This window comes from Malaclemys terrapin, chromosome 13, assembly GCF_027887155.1.
Source record: "Malaclemys terrapin pileata isolate rMalTer1 chromosome 13, rMalTer1.hap1, whole genome shotgun sequence".
In the NCBI taxonomy this organism is placed as follows: Eukaryota; Metazoa; Chordata; order Testudines; family Emydidae; genus Malaclemys; species Malaclemys terrapin.
The window spans coordinates 28889301-28909906 of record NC_071517.1 but is presented as its reverse complement, the minus strand read 5'-3'; the positions used below and the strand labels follow the sequence as shown (position 1 = coordinate 28909906).

Sequence of the window (20606 nt, the reverse complement as noted above, 5' to 3'; positions counted from 1 at the left end):
TCGAAGAAGAACTATAAGCAACTGGCAGAGCACAAGCAGGAGAAGGGTCACTCCTGGGAGATGGCCCAGTGCTGCACCAAAGCAAAGATGCTCTGTCAGAACTACAAAAACACAAGGGATGCAAACAGGACCTCCAGCAATGCTCCCAATGCCTGCCCTACTATGAGGATCTAGGCTGGACTTTTGAAATGAGGCCACCACTGAATGCCAGCATGGGACTCTGGGCACTTTGGAGTCAACCCCACAAGAAAATTAGGTGACCCCAGATTCTGACTAGGAGAAGATTTTCTTAAAGAGCCAGTGCATCTTTGGCATGCCTGAGCCAGAGATCCAGGGGCTGGAGAGCCCCCAGAATCCAGGAGACCCATCCTGAGACCATAGGCACCAACTTTTCCTGGTACCAGTGGGTGCTTGACCTCCTGCCCCCACCCTGACTCCACCCCTGCTCCACCCCCTCCTGCCTTTGCTCTGCCCCCATTCCAACCCCTTTTCCAAAGTCTCCACACCAACTCTGCCCCTCCCTGCCCCTATTCCAGCCCCTTCCCCAAATCTCCACCCTGGCCCTGCCTCTTCCCCACCTCCTCCTCTGAGCGCACCATGTTCCCACTCTCCCGACCCCAGTGCTTGCTGCTACAAAACAGCTGTTTTGCAGCGGCAAGCACTGGGAGCTAGGGGGAGAAGCAGGGACACGGCGCGCTCAGGGGAGGAGGCAGAGGCGGAGAGGAGGAGGAGGTAAGCTGGGACGGGGGACTGGTGGGTGCAGAGCACCCACCAATTTTTCCCCATGGGTGCTTCAGCCCTGGAGCACCCACGGAGTCAGTGCCTATGCCTGAGACTGTTGTGGAGGGGAGCTCTACTAGAAAGTGTTATGTACTGTATTTCAATACAACTATATAGCTGGATTTAAACAACTTTGTTCCAGGTACTGGCTGGACAGATGAGAGTTATGACTCTCTCTCTCTCTCTGACTGCTCTGTCTCCTCCCCTCACCCTCCCATCTTGAGTGGTAAAAAAATGGCACCCATGCCAGAGACTTTAAACTCTAAAGGATTTATTTCCCTGAACTATCAAACCCCTCAACTAGTGGCCAAACATGCCATACCCTCAACCTGTTTTCCCATTATGCTTATTGCTCACCCTTTCTCCCAGACCCCTGCAGCCCTCCCTCCATCTTCAGTAAAGATGATGGCACTGTGATGGTTGAAAAAATTTAACATGTTACAGGACAGGCATGTTTATTGTAGCAGAAGATACAGAAAGAGAAAAAGCAATAGAAAAAGTCATGTGGCTCACAGAGTGGCCAGTGCCCTGAGCTATTAGCTACCTTTCCTTTTTCAAACTCTTACTTATATGAAGATAATGGCACAATTAATTAGATGGAATTATGAATTAATTGCTTCTCATCTAACTAGCTCAGGAAAACCAGGAACTAATGTTCTTAACCTGCAGCAAGGGAGATTTAGGTTAGATATTAGGAAAAACTTTCTAAATATAAAGGTAGTTGAGCTCTGAAATAGGCTTTCCAAGGGAGGTGGTGGAATAGAATCATAGAATATCAGGGTTGGAAGGGACCTCAGGAGGTCATCTAGTCCAATCCCCTGCTCAAAGCAGGAGCAATTCCCAACTAAATCATCCCAGCCAGGACTTTGTCAAGCCTGACCTTAAAAACCTCTAAGGAAGGAGATTCCACCACCTCCCTAGGTAACCCATTCCAGTGCTTCACCACCCTCCTAGTGAAAAAGTTTTCCTAATATCCAACCTAAACCTCCCCCACTGCAACTTGAGACCATTACTCCTTGTTCTGTCATCTGGTACCACTGAGAACAGTCTAGATCCATCCTCTTTGGAATCCCCTTTCAGGTAGTTGAACGCAGCTATCAAATCCCCCCTCATTCTTCTCTTCTGCAGATTAAACAATCCCACTTCCCCCAGCCTCTCCTCATAAGTCATGTGTTCCAGTCCCCTAATAATTTTTGTTGCCCTTTGCTGGACTCTTTCCAATTTTTCCACATCCTTCTTGTAGTGTGGGGCCCAAAACTGGACACAGTACTCCAGATGAGGCCTCACCAATGCCGAATAGAGGGGAATGATCACATCCCTTGATCTGCTGGCAATGCCCCTACTTTTACAGCCCAAAATGCCGTTAGCCTTCTTGGCAACAAGGGCACACTGTTGACTCATATCCAGCTTCTTGTCCACTGTAATCCATAGGTCCTAATCATTGCTGGAGGTTTTTAAGAACAGGTTATGCAAATTCTTATCAGGTATGATCTAGGTTTACTTGGTCCTGTCTCAGTGCAGGAGGCTGTACTTGATGACTTCTTCAGGTGCCTTCCAGTCCTACTTTTTTTATGATTCTATGAATGGACTAGTGTTATAAAACTGAATATAAAATTGAAACAGCTATGAGAAATAATCAGAATGGGATTCCATTAAATATTCATAAACCACATCAAGAGGTTGTTTGCCCTAATTAAGAATAACTAGTAACTAAAAATTATTAACATAATTTAAAAGCTAAACTTAAAGCAATAGTATCAGAACATAGAATCATAGAATACCAGGGTTGGAAGGGACCTCAGGAGGTCATCTAGTCCAACCTGCTGCTCAAAGCAGGACAAATAACCAAGTATAAACTCAGTAAAGCAAATAAATTACAACAATTATACTTCAACTTGATATTCAAACTTTTAAACTAACACTGAATAAAACTAGATAGGCTGGGTAGGAGAATATAACTGAAAGTATTGTCAATGTAACAAAAACTAGCAAAACCATTGCTGCTACTTTTACTTCTGTCTCAAAAAGGTAGTATTTTGAGGCTAAGCAAGATTTTTAAGGCAAAATCAGAGTCATCTGATTACTACAGCTCGAAATTCAGCAGAGTTTAGATAAACATGTCTAGCTGGAAATTACTACAATGACATACAAAAGTGGAGGTACAAGAATCACCCAATGTGATTATTATACAACAGTGCAGAGCAGAGAGGATTAGTTTTGATTTAGTGGAGCTAATAGGCAATTTTACAAGTGTGAAAATTCAGAAAGCAGTTTGATTAACCATGGTATTCAAATGACAGCTAATCAAGCAGGCTGAGAGAGTATTCTTAGAGTTAACAGACAGGAAGATCCTGGTGATTGAAGTAATTGGCAGAAAAGAGAGAGAGCTACATAATTCTGTATACCAATGAGTAAACACTGTTCAAGTGTAGAAAGAGAACTATCACAAAGTAACCTACTTTTGGTATTTAAAATAGACAAAGATAAACTAGTTAAGTTACCACCCCAAGGGTGAAATGAGGCTAGTGTGGAATATAAGGTATTATCACATTTGATAACTCTTGTAGTTAAAAACACATCACACAATTAAAATTAGAATAAAAGTATTCTAAAATTTAGAACATAAATATTGACTAAAGATGTTGAAGTTAGAAGATAGCTTTTCTCACTCCCACATAGAGTGTAATGTTGTAAGGGAGAGAGATCTAAGGCTTGAGCTACATTAGGAAATTAGGTTGGTCTGACTACATTACTCACTGGTCTGAAAAATCCCTCCTCTCTCAGCTGCACATTTAAACTGATCTGACCCCCCGGTGTAAAAAGTGCAAGGTCAAAGGGCAAAATCTCCCATTGACCTAGCTACTGCCTCTCCAAGAGATGGAGTACCTATGCCATCAGGAGAAACTCTCCCATTGATGGAGGCAGTGATTTCACTGAAACACTACAATATTTTTCATAGTTGGGTGGAAGTTGTTGGAAAATACCAAAGTCATATAAGCCTAACTAAGAGTTCCTACTGTCCCAAGAGTCTGGATTTATGGAATAGATCTGAACTCCAATGGGTTCAGTGTTCTAAGGAAACAATAATTATGCTCTGAAAGAACAAATTCTGACTTCATTCAAAGTGCATAAATTCCCTATGGAATTTTAGCAACAAGCATGGATTTCCTAAATCCTTCTGCACTTTTTACTAGGTGGAATTTCTCACCCTGCCTTCTGTTGTTCAGTGTGAAGTCTCCTTCATGGTGGGACTTAGGATTCTGTCTTCAAGGAAACTTAAAGAGTCAATGGAGGAAAGGAACTGGACTCAATCACCTACCTTATGGGGTGGTTGCCTAATCACAATGCTGCAGAGTCATTCCAACTCTCTCTCTCTCTAGCCAAAGGACTCTTTTAGTATTTATATCCAGTGGAACTGTTTCATAAGGAGAAACTGAAGGATCTCTGTATCAGACTAATCCATAGTTTCGTGGCCAGGGCACTCACATGAGAGGTGACAGATACCACTCAAATCCCTTTGTTTCATCAGATGGAGGTGGGACTTGAAGTCGGGGAGGTCTCCCACATCCTGGGCAAGTGCCCTAATGATGGGGCTAAAAGTTATGAGTGAGATCCTCCTTTCCCACCACAGCTGTTTTGTCTGAACACACCAACTGGTTTGGATGCCATCAGCAGAGGAGTGTCTAACTTCCCCAGTTCATGAATCAGAAACAGAGATAGGTGCCTATCTCCATGAGATGGGCAGGGCTTAGAACATACCCTTCTCATTGGCATCTCCTACCGATTAGCTTAGGCAGCTCCCCACCTAATGCAAAGGCTTTTGTGAATCACATTCTAAGATTAATTCTCTTCCCCTTCATTGTATAGGGAGCCTGGATATCTAACTTGGGCTTTGTGGATCCCAGTGTTGTTCCTGTGAACAACCTAAAAGTTAGGCATTATAATTATCTGAGTGTCACAATGGTGGATTTGGGCCTAAAACACTATCAAGAATAAATGAGAAGTCATAGTATATAACATAAAGATTGTTCTAGATGTGTAACACCTGAATGGAGCATGATCAGTGTTCAGAACTTCTCAAGAAGTTACAATCTAATCCCATTCTAGCCTCTTGCTCTGTACAACTCTGTCCCAATAAAGTGATTTCATTTTCTGTTTTAATAACTACCCATTGCATATCCTCATTACATGGCTATTCCAGCCTAGTCTGAAATTCATGGGAATTGGAAAAGGTCATCCCTAACAAGGGCACTTCTATGATGTGTGTCCTTTGTGGAATTTCTTATGAGGTTTAGGCTCTGCCAGAAGCATTTCCCACAGTTGGGTCACTTATAGGGTCTCTCTTCCCTGTGGGTTCTCTGATGTGATAGAAGATGTGAGCTCACACTGAAGCTTTTCCCACACTCCCTGCATTTGTAGGGTTTCTCTCCTATGTAGATTCCCTGCTGTTGACTAAGAGTTGAGCTTCAACTGAAGATTTTCCTTCAGTCAGAGAAGATATAGGGCTTCTCTCCTGTGTGGATTGTATGATGTATAATAAGGGCTGAGCTCTGACTGAAGCTTTTACTACAGTCCATACACTTGTAGGGTCTCTCTCCACCGTGGATTCTCTATTGTGTAGTAAGGGCTGAGTCGTTCTGAAACTTTTCCCCCACTCGGGACATTGAAAGAGTTTCTCCCCCATGAGATTCTTTGGTGAATAATAAGGTTTGACCTCTCTGAAGCTTTTCCTGCACTAGGAGCATTCATAGGGTCTCTCTTCTGATGAGATAGGAGCTGTGAGCTTTGACTGAATCTTTTCTCACATTCACTGCATTTGCAGTGTCTCCCCCCATGTTGATTCTCTGGTGATTAGTGAAATCTGAACTCTGAAGCTTTTCCCACAGTTGGGGTAGTTATATCATTACTTTCCTGTGTGGATTCTCTGATGTTTAGTAAGGGATGAGCTGTGACTGAAGCGTTTCCCGCAGTTGGGGCAATTATAGGGTTTCTCTCCTGTGTGGATTCTCAGATGTCTAATAAGGTGTGAGCTCTGACTGAAGCTTTTCCCACACTGGAGGCATTCATAGGGTCTCTCTCCCGTGTGGGTTCTCTGATGTGATAGCAGGTGTGAGCTCACACTGAAGTTTTTCCCACACTCATTGCATTTGTAGGGTTTCTCTCCTGTGTGGATTCTCTGGTGAGTAATAAGAGTTGAGCTCCTACTGAAGTTTTTCCCACACACAGGGCACTCATAGGGTCTCTCTCCCGTGTGGGTTCTTTGATGTGATAGAAGCTGTGAACTTTGACTGAAACTCCTCCTGCACTTGGAGCATTCATAGGGTCTCTCTCCTGTGTGGGTTCTCTGATGTGACAGAAGGTGAGAGCTCACACTGAATCTTTTCCCGCAGTCACTGCATTTGTAGGGTTTCTCTCCCGTGTGAATTCTATGATGTTGAATAAGGGTTGAGCTGCAGTTGAAGCTTTTCCCACAGTCAGGGCAATTATAGGGCTTCTCTCCTGTGTGGATTGTATGATGTGTAATAAGGGCTGAACTCTGTCTGAAGCTTTTCCCACAGTGCAGACACTTATAGGGTCTCTCTCCTGTGTGGATTCTCTGGTGAATAATAAGGACTGATTTCCAAGTGAAGCTTTTCCCACAATCCCCACAAGTGTAGGGTCTCTCTATAGTGGGGTTTCTCTGTTCAACAGTTTCTTTGATTTTCTTGACCCGTCTGCTTCTGAGAGTCAATTTAGCCCATCTCTCCTCTGAGTGGTTTTCCTGCTGCCTCTCTGGCCTGTGCTGGCTCTCACAGATGTCTGGCTCCTCAGGATTCTGGGAAATGTCCTTTTCAGCTCTTCCGGATACCATCCCATGTAGATCCACTTGCTCAGGATCTTCCTGCTGAGGATTCTCCTCCTCATTCTCACTCATCATCCCCTCACCTTCTGAAATAGAGAGAGAATCCAGACAGGAGTCAGTCTCAGTGCTGGGGGGAAGGGAACAGGAAAGGGGATCAAAACCAAATAAGTGCTAGGGCGATTAAAATATCAGCAGCTGAATCCTATTAACCCTCTGTGATCCTAAGAGCAACCCAATGCTAGAAGGCCAGGGGCTTCCTCTAGCAGTAAGTTTCAATTGGCCTGGCCATCTCATGCACAACAACTCACTATTGTTATACAGGAACTCCTCACTTAACGTTATCTTGGTTAATGTTGTTTCATTGTTACGTCGCTGATCTATTAGAGAACATGGTTGTTTAAAGTTGCGTGATGCTTCCTTATAACATTGTTTGGCAGATGCCTGCTTTGTCCACTGCTTGCAGGAAGAGCAGCCCATTGGAGCTAGCTGGTGGGGGCTTGGAACCAAGGTGGGCCGACAGCCCCCCATCAACTCCCCTAAGTTCCCTATGCAGCAGCCACCCAGCAGGCTATCAATTGCCGGGCAGTTCAGGTGTACCTCCCCACACTGTTGTGTGCTGCTTCTGCCCTCTGCCTTGGAGCTGCTCCCAGGAGCCTCCTGCTTCCTGTGCAGGGGGTGGGCAGGAAGAGGGGTGCTGATGTCAGGGTGTCCCCCTCCCCCTGCCCCCCTCTCCTGTATCCCATCTCCACAGAGCGGGGGGCATGAGACAGGGCTCAGGATGGAGGGAGCTTGCTGGCAGCAACTGCTATCTCAACTTGCTGATCTACTTAAAAAGGCAATATACTTAGAGTGGGGTCAGCATACTTAAAGAGGCAATACGCATCTCTCTCTCTCTCACACACACACACACACACACACATACACACAGTGTGTGTCTCTATCTCACACACACATGTGCCTCCCCCAGCACTTTGGAAAGTGGAGGGAGTGGTGTGCTCCAGTGGGATAGCGTGGGTTCATCATCATCTTCAGTTCCACAGGGAATGTTTGTAGCCACTGCCATGCATCTATTGTGTCTCCTCCCTCCATTCGTGCTGCCTTGTAGAGTGTGAGGCTACATTAACAACAATATGTTAACCCTTGAGGGCTCAGCCGAGTGCTAGTTCATCATTTAGCAGCAAGGCATTCCCTGGGACAGGTCCAGCCTTAGGATTTATGGGGCCCTATGCAGTATTATTAAACTGGTGCCCCTATGCCCAATGGCAGCCCAAGCTCATAGCCCGGGAGAGGGGGTAGGGATGAGTCAGCAAAGGATATCGAGCTGCCCGGCCTACCTCACAGCAGCGGAGAGTCACAGTTCCCCACAGAGACCCCCATACCCTCTCCTTCACGCAGAATGCACGGCGCTGGTGCATTTGGTTTTGTGAATATGGTCCCTTCCTAAGGAGACTGCAGCGTGCATTGGGTGTGCAGGAGCCAACCCACTCTTACCTGCTGTCATGGGCAGTGGGTGAAGCTGCCACTTAGAGAAGCTAGCTCCCCAGCCCACCTCTTCTGCATGTGGCCCCACCCATATTTCACCCCTGCTCTACCCCAGGCCCCACCCTCTCCCCACTGTCTCCCTCCTCTCTTCCCTCCCCCTCCCTGCTCATCCCCTTCCAGCCAAATCCCTGAACCCAAATGAAGCAAATGACATTTGAAAAAAACACTCTTCTGCAATTTCTTTCTAAAGAAAATGGAACATGTTTTCCACTGCAAGCCAGATGGTGAAGACTCGACATGCAGTAGGTACCTAATTAAAAGCACAAAATTTAGGAATAAAACATGTCAGTCACAGGTTTTTTGATATTCCCTTAAATTTGTCAGAGATTTATTTGCAAAAACTTTGTAGTAAGAGCAAGTCAGCTGTCCTGCTGAATACAACATTAAATATTACGGAATACTGATGCAGCTCTTCTGTTTCACATTTTCTTAATCAGTATTTCTAAGCCCATTTTATATTTTAAATGTACTCTTAAGCCTTCATAAAGTAATCATTCCAGATTACTACATGTTTAACTCTCTGAAACAAAGACGTTATTTTAAATTAATCAGTCACAGACGTTTAGTGTGTCCATAACAATGTTCATTGCTTTTAGAAAAAGGGAACACTAATTTACTTTGTGTGATCTTCATAACAATAGACATGTTTATGAAATTTCACCAACTTTAAAAAATATGTTTCCAAAGATTTTAGGCATAACAAAGGATTTTATATTTTACTAAGGTTCTGATTTTGCTGGAGGGTTCTCTTAAAACTAGTTAATCAAATAGTCAGAAGTAAAGAAAGGGAAACTTGTTTGTCCAGCTACCTGGAAGGAAAGGGGTGTTGTCCCTTTAAGTGCTCTCTTCAACAGGGGGGTGAAGGGAGAAAGGGATGGACAGAAAGGACAGGAAGACTTTGGAAGCAAATTTTTTTCACTATAGTAATTAAAATTAAAATAATGAGGAGTACTTGTGGCACCTTAGAGACTAACAAATTTATTTGGGCATAAGCTTTATGCCCAAATAAATTTGTTAGTCTCTAAGGTGCCACAAATACTCCTCGTTCTTTTTGCTGATACAGACTAACACAGCTACCACTCTGAAACCTAAAATTAAAACGTGTATTTTAGATAAGGGTGGTCTTTTGAATGATTTATTTAAAAAACTATATGTCTGAAGATACAGGCATTTAAGGCTAAAGATGAATACTCAGATTGTGCATCTAAAAATCTATGCAAGGATTTTTTTAGAGATGTGATTTTATAATCTTCAGCAACACACTAATGAAATATTTGTAAAGCAAATTTTAAACTAAGGCCCTGTAGACTAACATGTTCTGAGTAAATATTACAGTCATGTACAACTGTTTTTGTCAGTAAATTCAGAAACTGACTGTATATATCTGGGGGTTGGCAAATGCCTGTTAAATGGTTTCATTACCACTTGAATGGCTCTTTGAACAGTTTCAATGAACAGTTTCATTGAACAGTTTCAATGTTGTGCTAATAGGTCTGGCAGGCTGGAGGCTTTTTCACTTTTAAGTTATTAGATCCCCTCTTGAGGAAGACTCACCAGGCTGCAGCAGCCAGCTGTGGTGGGTGCTTGCAAAAAGGGTCAGAACAGGGATAGGAAGAGGCAGGAGGGTGTGTTGAGTCTGAACTTTTGATGAGCTTAAACTTAACCCAGACTTGATGTCTCTGTCTGAACTTTTAATCAAAGCTCTGACCTGCGAACTACTCATGACACCCCCCTCCCCTTAAGTAGTCATCTCCCCTTTTCTCTTTCTGAATTTACATTTTAACCTGTTTTATCCTGTAGAATCTTGATTGATTATACATGACCATTATGATCTGTTAATCACTTTGTTTACTTCTGTGTATAAATATTGATGCTCACCCCTAATAAACTTGCCACACTTACTCTGAAGCTTTTCAAGCTAAGGATAGTGTGAGCCCGTTGATCAACGAATTGGTGTCTGGTCTCTGACAGATTGTGAGCCCCATACCAACTCCGCACGAACTCGGGTGCTGGAGAGGTGAGTGAGGACTTGCTTTTTACCTAACAATTTGGGGGCTCGTCCGGGATTTCCTTCTGGTGCGGTGCCTCTGTCCAGTGGTCAGACCACTCATATACGAATTGGCAGGCGCCACGGGAGATTTCTCCCAGCCAATTCAATATTGAGGGGTCGTGTACTGGACAGCAGGGTAAACGCCAGTTGGAGGGCTCCTGTCAGACACCATGGGTCAAGGGACTAGCGTGCCTCTTGAGAGTCCGTTGGGGATTGTAAATAAGTTATGGAACGAAGGGAAACTCCCAGTACAGACAGGAATGTCTAGGAGGAAGTTGTACACACTGTGTGTAAGGAATTGGACTGGGTATACCGCGGTATTGGCCGACCCGGAGATGAGGTGGCCTTCGTATGGCTCTTTCGAACAGGCTGCCTTAAGAGGAGTAAGGAGCCAGATCGAAAAAGACCATCCGGGACAGTTATGTTACTGGTTTTGTTGGGACACAGCAGCAGAGCTGTGGAAATCTTTAAAAATTATGGCAGTCAGGTATTCTCCCGAGAGTGAACCCCCCTCCATGTTATTTCGATGAAGGGTGTAAACCACGGCGTGTTTTGACTCGTCAGTTGGTCCCCACTGCACCTGCCCCTATTCCTCCGCAGGGGGACTCTCTCCAGGGCGCAGAGGGGAATCTGCAGGACTCCAGATCGGAATCTCTGCAGAGGGATAAGGGGGAAATGGAAGGGCACACCTCGGGAGGAGTAATTACTAGGCAAAAGATCAAGCAGATGCAGCAGGTTGCATACCCCTCCCCTGGGGACGCCCAGAGGGTCCGGTCGCATCCGCAGATACTTACACCAGGGACGAATACACCCCTGCACCACCAGCTCAGCCCGTTCCCCAGGTCTGGATCAACTACGGGCAACAGCAGCAGCTGCAGCAAACTCAGCCTCCTCAATGACGGTACCCCGGGGGCGAAGGCAAACAATGTGATGGTCTTATTTCCTTAATGTCTTTAGCCGGCTCCTTCCTCACTTTCTCCCCTCCCAGCAAAGAGCCTTGTCTAACCCTTTCAGTCCAGGGACTGCCTGTCTCCTTCCTCATTGATACTGGAGCTACTTTCTCTCTTTTAAATCATGCCCCCTCTCCCTGGCTATCCTCTGAGGTTAAAACTGCAACTGGGGTGGAGGGCAACCCACAGTCTCTGGGACTCACTTTGCCTCTAAATGTTATTTATGCTGATAAATGTTTTTCTCGCCATTTTCTTTTTTCCCCAGCTTGTCTGATCCCTTTGATGGGCCGGGATTTACTCTGTAAGCTTGAGGCTACTTTAACCTGCACTCCTGAAGGGGTAGGATTATTGATGACAGTGTTAGGAGATTCGGCCCCAACTCAGGGTAATTGGGAACCCCCCCCCCTCTCTCTCCCCTGACCTCACTGACTTGCCTTTAACCCTCTGGGGAATTTCTGACACTGATGTTGGCCTGCTCCTTTCGGCAGAGCCAGTAAGGATTCAAGTGAAGCCCTCCTTAACCCCCCCGTCAGTCCCTCAATACCCCCTGTCGCTGGAAGCCCGGGAGGGCATCCGCCCCATTATCGAGGGATTCATTGCACAAAAGCTAGTCCACCCTCAGTGCACTCCCTGTAACACCCCTATACTGCCTGTCAAAAAGCCTCCTAAAAAGGACGGAGACCCTATTCGTTGGCGCTTTGTACAGGATCTACGGGTTGTTAATCAGTAGGTGGTCCCTCTTCATGCAGTAGTTCCTGATCCAGCTACTATCATCAGCCAAATCCCCTGGGATGCTAAGTGGTTCACTGTTATTGACTTAAAATCAGCCTTTTTCAGCATTCCTGTGCACCCAGACTCTCAGTATCTCTTTGGTTTCACCTGGGAGGGACAAAGTTATGTCTGGCAACGACTTCCTCAAGGCTACAGAGACAGCCCCACGATTTTCAGCCAATGCCTCCGCCACTACTTGGAAGGCTTCACCAGTCCGCAGGGATCCACGTTAGTCCTATACGTAGATGACATCCTATTAGGTAACCGCGAAGAAGCTGCCCTCCGCATCGATGGTAAGGCACTTTTATTATACCTACACACCAGAGGCCACAAGATAGACCCTAACAAGATTCAGTGGGTCTCACAGAAGGTCCGATATCTGGGCTTCCTGTTAACCCCAGAGGGGAGACAAATGGACCCAGTCCGCATAAAGACTATCCAAAACTGCCCTCTGCCAAACACCAAGAAACAACTTCAAGGTTTCTTAGAATTAATTGGCTTCTGTCACCCCTGGTTGCCGTCCTGCGGGGAGTTAAGCAAACCGCTCCACCGACTCACTGCTAACCTTGCTCCTGACCCTTTGCAGTGGTCCCCGGACACAATCCAAGCCTTTCAGTTACTCAAGGACAGTGTGGCCTCCTCCATGTCTCTCCGCCCCCCCCAATTACAGCAACCCTTTCACCTTTTTGTCCATGAGAGGGGCGGAATTGCTAGTGGCGTCCTTACCCAGCTGAGCGGGCCCCACCATTTCCTGCTTGCTTTTTACTCTCAGCAGATCGACCCTGTCGCTCAGGGAACCCCATCCTGCACCCGGACTCTGGCAGCAGCTGCCCTGCTGATCACAAAGGCAAAGAGCCTGACCCTGGGTCATTTTACCACGGTTTGGACCTCTCATGCCTTGTCAGCCCTTCTGCGTAGGGGCACAACCCAAGTCTTTTCGGCCCATCGTCAGCAACAGCTAGAGGCCGAACTCTTAAAAGACACTAACCTAATTTTTGAAAGGTGTGGGCCCCTTAATCCAGCTACGTTGCTTCCTGACCTGCCAGTCCTCCAGGATCAGCACGACTGTTTGGAAGTAGTTTATAGCATCTTACAAATAAGGGACCTGGCTTATGCCGGATGGCTGAGCCTGCCTCCCTCGCTCCACATACCCCGTGGCAGTTCACTGGCACCATGATAAGGGGGGTCACTACGGCACGCACGCCCTTGTGGACACCATCGCTCGCTTTTGGTATGCTCCAGGCATTCAACCCTACTGCCTGTCAATAGTGAAAGCATGCAGCACATGTCAGCGTAATGGACCTGCTCCGCCTCTTAACAAAATTAAGGGTGGAAGACCTCCACCTGCTGCTCCATTTCAACATCTTCAAATTGACTTTGCAGATATGCCAAAGGCTTTTGGGAAAAAGCACCTCCTTGTTTTGGTTTGCCCTCTGACTTCCTGGGTCGAAGCTTTTCCTACTGCTAATTGTACTGCTGCCACAGTGGCGAAGATTCTCCTTAGAGACATTGTATCCCGTTTTGGCATCCCTCTCGTGCTTGACTCAGATCGCGGACCTCACTTTACTGGTCATGTCCTTGGCCGTTTAGAACAAGGACTGGGCATTTCACACTCCTTTCATACACCCTACCACCCCCAGTCTGGCGGGAAAGTTGAGCGTATGAATAGGGAGCTTAAGTTTACATTGGCTAAATACTGTCAGGAAACAGGGTTAAAGTGGCCTCAGGTACTTCCCTTGGTCCTGTTTCACCTTCGTACTCGCCCAACCCGTGTATTGGGATTATCCCCCTTTGAACTGCTCTATGGACACCCCTCTTTCAAAGGCGGGGCGCTACCACGTGCTGATGTTTCACTATTGGGAGGGGATCATATGACCGCGTGCCAGTTTCTCTCCCTATAGGCTCGCCTCCGTACCCTTTGGAAAGCCTCGCAGTTTTCCCAGACCGTGCCGCTGGAAGAACAGATCCACCCGTTCCAACCAGGGGACTTCGTCTGGGCCAAAAAGTTCGTTCGTGGCGACACCCTCCAGCCGAGGTTTACTGGACCCCACCAGGTTCTTTTAACAACCCAGACTGCAGTGTTCCTGGAAGGACGCAAATCCTGGATCCACCACTCCCACGTCAAGCCAGCCGTAGTGGACCACAGTGACGGACCAGCAGCTCTTGCCACCACTGAGGACACTGCCTCCGACCAGTGGACCAGCTTACCTCTTTCAGACATCAGACTTAAATTGACTCGGCAAAAATGAGAGGACCTTTTATTCTGACAACTGTATGTTTTTTATTATGCCTTTTTAGTTTATTTTCTACTTATGAAGATAATGCTTTTATTAGATATTCCCATGAGGTTAAAACTCGTATTTTAGGAAATAGAAGTAATTGCTGGGTATGTACTCAATTTCCAGTAAAGGCTGAAATGGGACTACTAGAATCTTTAACCAATGAAACTGCGACCCTATTTGAGAATCAGGCCGGGGAAATGTCCCAGCTGCGCCAGTTAGCTTTGCAAAACCACATGGCTTTAGACATAATGTTAGCAGCCCAGGGAGGAACTTGTGCCCTCATAAATGAAGAATGCTGTGTTTTTGTAAATGACACCTACTCTGACACTTTTCAATGTACCAAACATCTAAGGGAAATGGCTAAGAACTACTCCTCTGGCCAGCCACCTTATAATTGGTGGGGAGCCTTATGAAATTGGCTGCCTGGATTTGGGTGGGTTAAAAAAACTCTTGGTGGGTATTGTTGGGGCCATAGTAATCCTTATAATACTGTGTTGCTGTATTCAGTGTGTCCCCTCCCTCATAGACTCATGTGGGTCAGTTTATTCTTTTCCTACTTCAGCCAGGGCCTTACTCTCTTCGAGTTGGCCCAGGCTGAAATTGCCAAGCGGCCCTTGGCTCCTTAAAATGGGGTGTAGCTTTTGGTAAATAGTTATCCCAAAGCTACAAATGGAGGAATGTTGAGTCTGAACTTTTGATGAGCTTAAACTTAACCCAGACTTGATGTCTCTGTCTGAACTTTTAATCAAAGCTCTGACCTGCGAACTACTCATGACACCCCCCTCCCCTTAAGTAGTCATCTCCCCTTTTCTCTTTCTGAATTTACATTTTAACCTGTTTTATCCTGTAGAATCTTGATTGATTATACATGACCATTATGATCTGTTAATCACTTTGTTTACTTCTGTGTATAAATATTGATGCTCACCCCTAATAAACTTGCCACACTTACTCTGAAGCTTTTCAAGCTAAGGATAGTGTGAGCCCGTTGATCAACGAATTGGTGTCTGGTCTCTGACAGATTGTGAGCCCCATACCAACTCCGCACGAACTCGGGTGCTGGAGAGGTGAGTGAGGACTTGCTTTTTACCTAACAGGTGTACATTAAGATCCAGGGGTGCCCCAATTTTTTGGGTGCCCTACGCAACCACATATGCTGTATATGCCTAAGTACGAGCCTGCCCTGGGAAATGTACCACCCTCTGACTCCACAACCTCAACCAGGCTTCACAATCATCATTGCTGTGTACAGTATTAAATTGTTTAAATTTATACTGTATATTTATATATATATAAAAATGTCTTTTGTCTGGCAAAAAAAATATTCCCTGGAATTTAGCCCCCCCCCCATTTACATTAATTCTTATGGGGAAATTGGATTCACTTAACATTGTTTCGCTTAAAGTAGCATTTTTCAGGAACATAACTACAACATTAAGCAAGGAGTTACTGTAATTTGTATCTAAAAGGTGTCATGTAATATGGCACTGGAAAACTAACAACTCGCTGATCATTAATATTCTTTTGTGATGTACATACCACAAAGGACATGATAGATATACACGTCCCTCGATCTGCTGGCAATGCTCCTACTTATACAGCCCAAAATGCCGTTAGCCTTCTTGGCAACAAGGGCACACTGTTGACTCATATCCAGCTTCTCGTCTACTGTAACCCCTAGGTCCTTTTCTGCAAAACTGCTGCCTAGCCACTCGGTCCCTAGTCTGTAGCAGTGCATGGGATTCTTCCATCCTAAGTGCAGGACTCTGCACTTGTCCTTGTTGAACCTCATCAGATTTCTTTTGGCCCAATCCCCAGTGCTCTTATATATCTGGGAAAAGTGGATCTTTCAACCAAGGGGGTTCAAGTCTCTGGGAATTGAATATAGGTGAGAAACCTGCTTAGATAAAAATTGTAAACTGTTGAAGTTAAACTTTAGTCTTAGAAAGCACATTTTTAAGTTTGTTTGTTTGTAACAATTTCTATCTTTATCCCTTGTACTTGAACTAACTTCAATCCTATCTCTTTAATCAAATAAACTTTTTTTACTTTTTATCTAAACCAGCTCAGTGCTTGGATTGAGATAGGAGGGTCTGTCAAACACCAGTGAAATTAATGAGCTGCAGTGTATTGCCTCTTTAAAGGAGCAACAAACTTAATAACTTCTGTGAGTATTCTAGGAGCGTTCTGGGCACTGCAGGGAGACAGTTTTTAGGAAATTCAGCACTGGAGGGGTGTTGGTGTCTGGGCTAACAATAACTGGGCAGTGGAAGCCAGGCTGTGACCTACAGGCTTGTCTGCTGGCTGTTGGTGTCTGGGCTATGAGCCACAGTAGCAGAGCATATAAGGCATCATAGTTGTAGGACAGGCAGTGACATAACTCCTTACTGGTCTGGGTTGAACCCCAAAATGTCACAGCCTCCCAAACCCTTCCCCAGAGGAGAGAGATGAGGGGACCCATCCTTCCTCCACATCCTCTAAATATAGAAGAAGGTAGGGGCTGAAGGGTCAGACAGGCTTGATGAAAATTCATATGTGATGTCTGCCATGAGGATACAATAATTGGTCTCTTAGTCAGTTTAGCTGAATCCTCACCTGTGTGGACATTCCTCAGGATCTCCCCTTCCTCATAGCCCTGGAGATCAGGGACCCACGGCTCCTCCCCTTGTTCCAGCCGGGAGATCATGTCAGGTTTTGCTGGGGAAGCAAGGAAACAAGTGCTGATCGTGTTTATTAAAATGAAACTGTTATTCCTTCCAAACTGAGGATCTGAATAGCCCATCCAGATAGGCTCCTTCCTCTCTCCTCCCACCCTATAGGGACTGGGCTATAAATCATAAAATATCCCATGACACACTGCTCTGGAGCAACAGCTTATCCCTTCTACCTAGGGAATGGCTCTGCCTTATTCCCATGGGGAGCTGAGGAGAGTTGCTACACTCTGAAGGTATCTGGGATACAACTAAAGTCTTAATCACTGCCAATTCCCACCCCACAACACACACACACACAACGCATATCCCTTCACAAAACAAGCCACAATTGGAAAATGTTACATAGACTGTGAACTTTTTGAGGTAGGGACTGTCTTTCACTATGTGTCCATGTACCACCTGGCTCAGAAAAGCTCTGATCCCTGACTGGGGCTTTTAGGTGCTTTCCCAATGCAAGTTGTTCAGAAATAAACAGAGGTAACACCACCCATGGCCTGGAAAGAAGATTGATAGACACCTACCCCCAGTGCAGTGCAGAGAGCAAAGAACCTCTTCTCATGAGTCATGATAGACTAGGACTAGGGCAGATCCACATGGTGATCAATGGTCACTCAGCCCTTCCCCATCACCCATGAGACCTGCTCTGCCCCCATAGCTGCCTGTCTGGCGGACATCAAAGGACTGGTGCTGGATCTCATCCCCTCAACCTGTTCCATACCCCACAGACCCAGAGAAAACAGCTCTGGAGATGGAGTAGCCATTCTCATCCAACCTGGCCTCAAACTGCAGAATCATAGAAATGTAGGCCTGGAAGGAAACTCGAGAAGCAATTAAGTCCAGTCCCCTGCACTCATGGCAGGACTAACTATACCTAGACCATGCCTGACAGGTGTTTGTCCAACCTGTTCTTAAAACCCTACAGTGATGTGGATTCCATTAGCCTCCATTAGTAACCTGTTCCAGTGCTTAACTATCCTTATAGTTAGAAAGTGTTTTCCTGATATCTGACCTAAATATCCCTTGCTGCAGATTAAGCCCATTATTTCTTATCCTACCTTCAGTGGACATGGAGAACAACTGATCCTCATCCTTGTTACAACAGCTCTTAGCATATTTGAAGATTGTTATCAGGTCCTCCCTCAGTCTTCTTTTTTCAAGACTAGACACATCCATTTTTTTTTAAACCTGACTTCACAAGTCATGTTCTCAAAACCTTTTATCATTTTCAATGCTTTGATCTGGATTCACTCCAGGTCATTAATGAAAATATTGACTAAAACTGGACCCAAGACAGATCACTGTGAACCCCCACAAAATACGTCTTCCTCATTTAACAGCATCCTATAGGTAGCTATTATTTGAGTAGAGTTTTTCAACTAGTTGTGCACCCGCTTTACAACAATTCCATCTAGACCACATTTCCATAGTTTGCTTATGAGAGTGTAATGTGAGACTGTGATGGAGAAGACAGATCTCCTTTCTTTGATTCCAGAACCCAAACCACTGGGACACCCTGCCTAGGCACCAGACATTCACATAGTAAGACAGAGTCCCTGTCCCAAAGTCTAAAATGACAAGATTGTGGATTATTATCTCCATTTTACAGAGGGGGAACTGAAGACCAGAGAGAACAAATCTAGGACTGTTAAAAGGGCCTGCGCACCCAAGTCAACAGGGTCGGATGTGTAACTCCCTGGGTCGCTTTGAAAGCCACAGTCTGAGTGACTTACAAAAACTCAGGCAGGGAGGCTATAGCAGAGCTTCGAATTTAAACCAAGTCTCCTGAGTCCCAATGTAGTGTCTGAAACATAAGAGCAGCTTGCCTCACTTTTTCTACTCTGGTGACATACCTCACAGAACACTTCCAGACCATAAAGCACTTCACAAACCCTCACTCAGCCCCACAACCCAGCCCCTCTCACTGTGAGAAACCAGCACTTCACAGAGATCAACCACGGCCAGCAAGAGACACCAGGAACAACATCCTCCTTCCTGGGATTCAGCATATTGGCACAAGTGGTAGCCCATGAGGCATGAACAGCAGCACTCTGACACTAGTCCATGCCCTTCATGATTGCTAGAAGAATCAGGAACATCTGGGGCCTCCCACCAACACAGCTGGCTGAGGCAGAACATGGGCAAGATGAAGGTGAAGGACATTTGAAAATGTGGGGATTTAGGCAAAGCTGAGTCACAAGAAACTTGGCCATCTCTGAGATGGCAGATGGGTCAGAGGCCCCAGAGGATGTGACTAGTCTTGGGAACAGTCAGTAGAGAGTGACTTTGTCTCACTTGAAAACATTGGTTAAGGGAAGAGCAGCATCATTATGTTCCTGAATCTCCTGTCCTATGAGAGAGGATGTGGAGGGGACAGTCACTCACACACAGGATTTGGGTACTTTAGGGGCTGATTCCCCTGTAATTTTGGGAGATCAATGAAGAATCCTGCACAGGAGTCAACCCAGATACTTTAGAGACACTCCCCCAACAAGCAACAAGAGGGTCCTGTTGCACCTTTAAGACTAACAGAAGTATTGGGAGCATAAGCTTTCGTGGGTAAGAACCTCACTTCTTCAGATGCAAGTAATGGAAATTTCCAGAGGCAGGTATAAATCAGTATGGAGATAACGAGGTTAGTTCAGTCAGGGAGGGTGAGGTGCTCTGCTAGCAGTTGAGGTGTGAACACCAAGGGAGGAGAAACTGCTTCTGTAGTTGGATAGCCATTCACAGTCTTTGTTCAATCCTGATCTGATGGTGTCAAATTTGCAAATGAACTGGAGCTCAGCAGTTTCTCTTTGGAGTCTGGTCCTGAAGTTTTTTTTGCTGTAAGTAGCAAAAAAAACTTCAGGACCAGACTCCAAAGAGAAACTGCTGAGCTCCAGTTCATTTGCAAATTTGACACCATCAGATCAGGATTGAACAAAGACTGTGAATGGCTATCCAACTACAGAAGCAGTTTCTCCTCCCTTGGTGTTCACAGCTCAACTGCTAGCACAGCACCTCACCCTCCCTGACTGAACTAACCTCGTTATCTCCATACTGATTTATACCTGCCTCTGGAAATTTCCATTACTTGCATCTGAAGAAGTGAGGTTCTTACCCACGAAAGCTTATGCTCCCAATACTTCTGTTAGTCTTAAAGGTGCCACAGGATCCTCTGTTGCTTTTTACAGATTCAGACTAACACTGCTACCCCTCTGATACTCCCTCAACAGCTTCTCTTACCCAAGAAGACAGAAATTCTTACCCAGCGAGGTCACAGTCTCATAATTCTCCTGCATGACATCCCTGTACAGGGCTCTCTGACCCAGGTCTAGCAAAGCCCACTCTTCCTCCGTGAAATACACAGCCACATCCTCAAAGGTCACCAGCTCCACTCCAGCCATTTCCTTTCCCCGTCTCTCAAGGGAATGAGACAACCTGAAGCAAAATGTGGTTGTTATTCTGCAGCCTGTCCAGATTAGAAAGGTGACTGGAGATGTTTTGGAAGGGGATTTAGTCTGTTTCACACCCCTATTCCCCACAGGTTCTTTCCCTGCAGACAGATGTTCTAGACTGATTCTGGGGAAATGTTTTTAATAGCTTTTTCAAACAATAGCCTTTTAAATCCATATTCACTTTTCTCAAAAAGTGGCCAGAGTTTCAAAAATGCTGAGCCTGCAACACTGGGGTTCA

General features: G+C 45.6%; 1 protein-coding gene across 6 annotated transcripts in view; it reads right to left on the bottom strand.

Moving 5' to 3' along the window:
- Nucleotides 1-1118: 1118 nt before the first annotated feature.
- The window catches only part of LOC128848308 (zinc finger protein 34-like), a 66039-nt gene continuing 46551 nt past the window's right edge, over nucleotides 1119-20606 (bottom strand). For all 6 annotated transcript variants that reach the window (XM_054048237.1, XM_054048241.1, XM_054048238.1 and 3 more), the window contains 3 exons: nucleotides 20179-20351; nucleotides 16813-16914; nucleotides 1119-6708 (listed from right to left, as the gene is read on the bottom strand). In XM_054048237.1, the coding sequence (XP_053904212.1) occupies nucleotides 5684-6708; nucleotides 16813-16914; nucleotides 20179-20317 (1266 nt within the window). In that variant the 5' untranslated portion in view covers nucleotides 20318-20351 and the 3' untranslated portion in view covers nucleotides 1119-5683. The remainder of the gene's footprint in view (nucleotides 6709-16812; nucleotides 16915-20178; nucleotides 20352-20606) is intronic.